Source organism: Pollachius pollachius (assembly GCF_949987615.1).
Source record: "Pollachius pollachius genome assembly, chromosome: 3".
Lineage (NCBI taxonomy): Eukaryota > Metazoa > Chordata > Actinopteri > Gadiformes > Gadidae > Pollachius > Pollachius pollachius.
The window spans coordinates 31,718,329-31,724,627 of record NC_136936.1 but is presented as its reverse complement, the minus strand read 5'-3'; the positions used below and the strand labels follow the sequence as shown (position 1 = coordinate 31,724,627).

General features: G+C 43.7%; 2 protein-coding genes across 2 annotated transcripts in view; both read left to right on the top strand.

Moving 5' to 3' along the window:
• Positions 1-2,307, top strand: part of desma (desmin a) — an 8,515-nt gene extending 6,208 nt beyond the window's left edge. Inside the window, exons 9-10 of the mRNA XM_079732045.1 lie at positions 401-498; positions 1,673-2,307. Of these exons, the coding sequence (XP_079588171.1) occupies positions 401-498; positions 1,673-1,714 (140 nt within the window). The 3' untranslated portion in view covers positions 1,715-2,307. The remainder of the gene's footprint in view (positions 1-400; positions 499-1,672) is intronic.
• Positions 1-6,299, top strand: part of dnajb2 (DnaJ heat shock protein family (Hsp40) member B2) — a 266,812-nt gene that overhangs the window by 55,408 nt on the left and 205,105 nt on the right. The window lies entirely within an intron of this gene.

Here is a 6,299-nt window from a genome sequence, read left to right as displayed (position 1 = left end):
GCTGTTACCTGGGAATTGCTTCCCATCTCCATTGTAGATTGTAGAAAATATCCGGTAATACGTGAGCTACGAGAACTAAACTAATTTATCTTGATAGACCCTATTCATAAAGGTGTCATCGAAGCCCAAACACAGTTCTCACTCATAAAAATAATCGGGCGCGGGAAGATGACTTACATTCATTGGTACATAAAAGGAACAGTTATTTTCTACAACATAATTAGTGTTGTGAGCGACACCTGTGTTTGTCCTCCGACGAGGCCGCTGTGAAAGGGTCTGTAGCTCAGCAGATGGTAAATGGCAACATCACATCTCTGGGTGTGCTGCTAAACAGACAGCTAGGTGTATTGTTCAGAAGATGGTATGCTAGCAGCTTGTAAACCAGTCCACCCCTCAACAGAGACCAGTCCTGAGTCGCAGGTGGCCCACCAGCGATCCTCCGAGGTCCACTCCAAGAAGACCGTCCTCATCAAGACCATCGAGACCCGTGATGGAGAGGTAACACACAGACACACACACACACACAAGCCCTATTCATACACACACAGACACACAAAAAATACACACACACACACACAGACACACAAACATACACATACACACACACACACACACACACACACATATGCATATTCACACAAACACACACACACATACACACACACACACACATATGCATATTCACACAAACACACACACACACACACACACACACACACACACACACACCCACACCCACACACACACATACATATGCATATTCATAGACACAAACACATACACATACACACGCACACACACCATTTATTTTGTAATCATGAAGCTTGGCCCTTGGGGAAGGCTGACCTTAAATGTTGACCCTATTCTTTAGATGAAGCATGCTCTGAGCGCGGGTGCTAGTGTGCAGTGTGTGATTCTGCTCCCAGAGCCCTGCTCATGGTCCCTGTAATGTGAATCACTGCAGCCCATAGGCTGATGCTCACTACCAGATAAGAGTCTTTTTAAATTGCTTGTCAAAGCAGCGCCGCTGGCTGCGGCTCGGGAAAGGCGAGAGAACGTGGCTCAGCGACGACGCACAGGAGTCTATGAAATATTAATAAGTCCAATCTGCAATCCTAAATGCAGAGGTCAAGAAAAGTATGGCCGTTGATCAGAGAGAGGTTGAATATGCTGATGTTGAAACCTCATGCCTTAATAATGAGCCCACCATGCGGCGTTCTTGAAACATTAAAGCCATTGAGTAGGTGTCAGGTGTTCTGGGCGTGTCCAGACAGAGCCCACTCCTAGTAACACAGCTATCGACCCGGGTAACCCACTGTGCAGATCCTTTAACGCTAATCCCAAGCTGGAGGTCCGGATCCCTGTGGGGGTCACCTGATGGCCGAGAGACGACATTTCATTTTAAGTTTGAAAGAACTTTTTAAACAGCAACATCAATAGGTTGGGAGGTTGTGGTACTGTGGTACTGCAGTACTACAATACTACTTCAGAACCACACTACTGCAGTAGTGCTGTAGTACTGTGGCACTGCACTAGTACTGTAGTACTTTGGCACTGTGACACTGCACTAGTACTGTAGTACTGTGGTACTGTGGTACTGCAGTAGTGCATCAGTACTGTGGTGCAGGTATGTGTGTATCTCTGCTCTGATGTCCTCTCCTCTCCCCCTCAGGTGGTCAGCGAGTCCACACAGCACCAGCAGGACATCATGTAAACCAAGGAACCACAACATTCGATCAAATAAAGTATACCGAAGAAGATAACAACTGAATCAAATGTATGATACTCTTTTTTTGTTTCAAAGGCGGCAAAAGGGATATTTCATTTTCCTCCTGTAGGGTAATTTTTGCAAGTGCAAAGTCGATTTTAACAAAGAAAGCACAGGATCCAGCTGCCGTTGGCTCCTCTGCCTCTCAGCTGGCTCCAGGATGGCAAAGATAATTCCACGGCTTGGTTATTATTATTATTATCTATAACTAGGGGCCTCAAGTAGAAACACAAGCTGCAGAGATGTAAGCCAAAAGCTAATTCAACCACATGGCAACGTGGTAATAGTGCTGTAATGGGTGGAAGAAAAGTCTAAAATATTTTGTAAACTGAAGAAGTCCTCACCATTCAGAGTGGGTGATTGGCTGATCTCAAGAACTCTCAGAGGTTCCTGAGGTGGACTTTGGAAGAAGATCTACATGCCAATACCAGCTAATTGGGTGAATGTAAAAGAGCAGCTCTGAACAGGTCAACCCAACGGTAGCTGTTGGGCGTGAAGAGTTTGACGCTACAAAGCATGTGTTGGTGTATTTGTATGTGAATGGGCAACAAAGTTACACTGTCTCAAAAATAGGCTTTTCAAATAAAAGTGTGTGCCTGGTACAGCATGTCACTTTTTGTTTTAAATTCCCATAATGGAAACACAAATGAATTCCAATTGGACATAAAGAGTGAATGCCAAGTGGACAGAAAGAGTAGGCAGACGGACAGAGAGACAGATACAGAGACAGACAAAGAGAGTGACGGACAGACAGACAAACAGAGAGAGCACCGTTTAGACAGACAAACACAAACAGAGCAGAGCAGTCAGTAGAGACAGACAGAAAGACAGACAGACAGATCGACAGACATACATTGTTTCTGAACGTCAGTTCATTCCTTGGAGGGGCAGTGAGTAGAAGTGGCCCTCTTCAAGCGCTCAGTAGCAGAGGGGCCCTGCTGGGCAGGAATGGAACAATAGCTTAGTTAATGAGTTGGCCCCCACCGAGGGATTCTGTTTGCTGCTGTAGCATATTAGTAGCTATGAGACATTACCGTCTTCTGAGTGTATGTCTGTAGTCACTGAACTGAGAATGTCAACAGAGACAAAACACCAGCTCAATTGTGTGTGTGTGTGTGTGTGTGTGTGTGTGTGTGTGTGTGTGTGTGTGTGTGTGTGTGTGTGTGTGTGTGTGTGTGTGCGTGCGTGCGTGCGTGCGTGCGTGCGTGCGTGCGTGCGTGCGTACGTGCGTGCGTGTGAGTTTGCATAGCCCTATATCACAAATGACACTCTACAGGCTTCCGTGGCCCATGTTCTGGGGAGACCCGAAGCTCCCTTAACAGATATGCACACTAAGCTTAGAAATATTAATAGCAGCTTAAGTGTTATGTTTGAAAAAGTTCCCAAATTAAAAGAGTATGTTTAAATATTCAGAATGCCACATTAAAGGAGCAATATGTTCCACATTTACTACATCATAAAATCACCATAGAATGTCATCAGATATGAAGGAAGCATGTCCAAACACTGGCTACTACAACAAAACAGCCAGTATGTTCCTCCTTGGACATTTCCATTCGGGTTCAAAATTATAATTTTTGTTTTGGCCTGTGAATGTTGATTCACTATTCTGGGATAGAGTGTGTGTGTGTGTGTGTGTGTGTGTGTTTGTGTGTGTGTGTGTGTGTGTCTGTGTGTGTGTGTATGCTTGCGTACATATAGGCCTGTGTGCGTGTCATATTCACACACACATATATCTGGCAACACGGGGTTGCCAGATTCATATGTAAAACAAATAAAACAATGGAAATAAATTGCCACACAACCTCAGCCATGGATCCAAGCAACTCAACTGGATCAGCTGAGATTGTACTAGATTCTACACGACCTAAAAAGCATGACCTAAAAAGCTCCATGACCAGCACCATGCTAAAACACACGTTAATCTTGGAGATGTGTTTGAAAATGGAAACCGCTGAGAGCTCAGAAGTATTACAAGACGGATGCTGCAACTGGTTCATAATTTCAAATAATAAGTAAATTGCAAATGAATACATTTCAAAATCAAACACTTGTCTCAAAATATAAAGGCTGGTCTTGCGTGATCATTAACCTCAACCTGGCAACCCGCATGAGGTCCAGGGCAGGGAAACTCTCCTCAATATTCTACATTTGGACGGCAGAATCCATATCAAACGCTCTGTTTCATTTGTGCCATTAACATCAACCGTTCAGTAATATTTAATTAGTAAAAAAATATAAATGTTTTCTGTGCAACCTTCTCCAATATTGGCGTACGCAGTTGGAGAATGTTACCACGGTAAGGAGGGGTCCAAACGTACCTTCACCTCCTACTTTGTTTTAGTTCCACTTTCAGCATTCAAATGCGCAAGAGAAGCATCCAACCAATCAGGGGACCTGAAGAGACTTTTGGGACGAATGAGAAGGTTCTGGTTGGCTGGCCTGGCTTTACCCCTTTAGACCCACAATGATGGGTCGATAGGGTCCAGGTTGAGAAATCCAGCAGTTTTCCTTCAATGCTGTTAACATTAGCTCTGTAGTGAAAAGCATATGAAGGTATCTAATTGCATAAGGTAACTGACAGTGTTAATATGTTTGCTAAGTTAGCTGTTTGTTGATACGCGGTTCAGACCAGTTAGAATACAATAGGGATGGACACCAAACCTTCTGGTAATATGCTGCCCCCTAAGTGTTAGTGTGGAGGACTAATTCATACTCATCTTTTCACCTTTAATAAATTAGTCTCAAATGACAAAATATAAAATAACAGAGACAGACAAGGGGATATAATTTGGAATCACAATGTTTATTATATCCAGGTCCATATAAATACATGCTCAACAATAATCATTATAATAATAATAATAATAATAATAATAATAATAATAATAATAATAGGCTCTCCTTTTGAACAATCCAATTGGCTTACCTTGTTGTTCTACCCAGAATCCACCTCACCAAATGTTTATTTCACACCTGCATCAGCCTTAAGTGATTAGTTCACAGTAGTCTTACTGTAACGAATTACATAAAAAAGGTTTACTTTGTGCACTCCCTTAGAAAATAACTTAACAGGTAAACCACATGAAACAAACTCATAATTACAATAAGGAAAAGAAAAAGACAATAAGCAGAACATGTATATGTACATTGTTTTATATTTACAGCGGTTTATACACAGCATTGTTTCCTACATTCATCCAACAGTGGTGAGACACAGACACATAATTATAATACAAATAATAATAATTCAAAAATGAGTTATCCATTGGTCCCTTTCAAGTTATTCCTCACTCTATCCCAGCGTTCAAACCAAAGACTATTGAGGCCCAAAGGCTCCTCATTTAGTGAGCACTTATAGTCTGTCTAGTTCCAATATAAAAACGCTTGACTTTTCTTGAGTTATTTTCTGCTACAAGCACAGTGCAGTGGAGATGTGAAGAAGTCAAACGTTAGCAGACAAGGAGCCACAACTGTGTTTTGATAGCGGAAACACTGGTTCAGAAAAAAGGGAGGAGTCACATGACAAGTAGAAAACAATGGGTCACCTGACTTCTCAAAAACCCTTTCGTCAGACAACAATCACACACACACACACACAGACACACACAGACCAGAGAGAGGGGCAAGTGAGACTGGAGAGGACCGGGCTGGGGCGGGGAGGCGACGAGGGAGGAGAGGAAACAAGGGATGAGGAGAGGAGAGAAGGGTAAAGTCTGCTTAGTTTAAGTTCAGCATACATGTGCATGGTAGGATCACTGAGAGGTGGTCAAATGACTCCAATGTACCCATACGTTTACGGCCCACACTCAAACATGGCCACATTACATCCCATAGTTGCATCATCATTAAATCGGAGTGCGTTTGCGTTTTGCACATGTTAAAACCATGAAACAACACAGTAACATTTCTATTTTCTGTGTCCCACATTGTAAGTATTCAAGTATCCAACATTGTATCGAAAATTATTCACATAGAACAACCGAGAGGACAAACACACAACATTTTCATGCAAAACGACCGACCGTTTAACAAAGCCTTCCCAGGACACACCCAGCTGTCCACACAATACTGATCAGAGGTCTGCTGCTTCATGTACCAGGACAGGGTAGTGGACCTACCTTCACTAGGACTTATGCTCCATAAAGGCAGCAGACCCTTAATGAGTATAAGGTGGACGGCTGGTTGGCCCTCGCTCGATGCCCCTGTGGAAGGGTTCATCGTACGGACGATGAAGGCAGGATGGGTTCTGGGTCTGGAGAACACCAGCCTCCTGTACAGGCAGGATGGGTTCTGGGCCTGGAGAACACCAGCCTCCTGTACTGGCAGGATGGGTTCTGGGTCTGGAGAACACCAGCCTCCTGTACTGGCAGGATGGGTTCTGGGTCTGGAGAACACCAGCCTCCTGTACTGGCAGGATGGGTTCTGGGTCTGGAGAACACCAGTCTCCTGTACTGGCAGCTGTAGTACAAACAAGTTTCCTTATGTGAGTGTATCTACCTCTCTCTGAGTGAGCGTCGCCATCAAACAC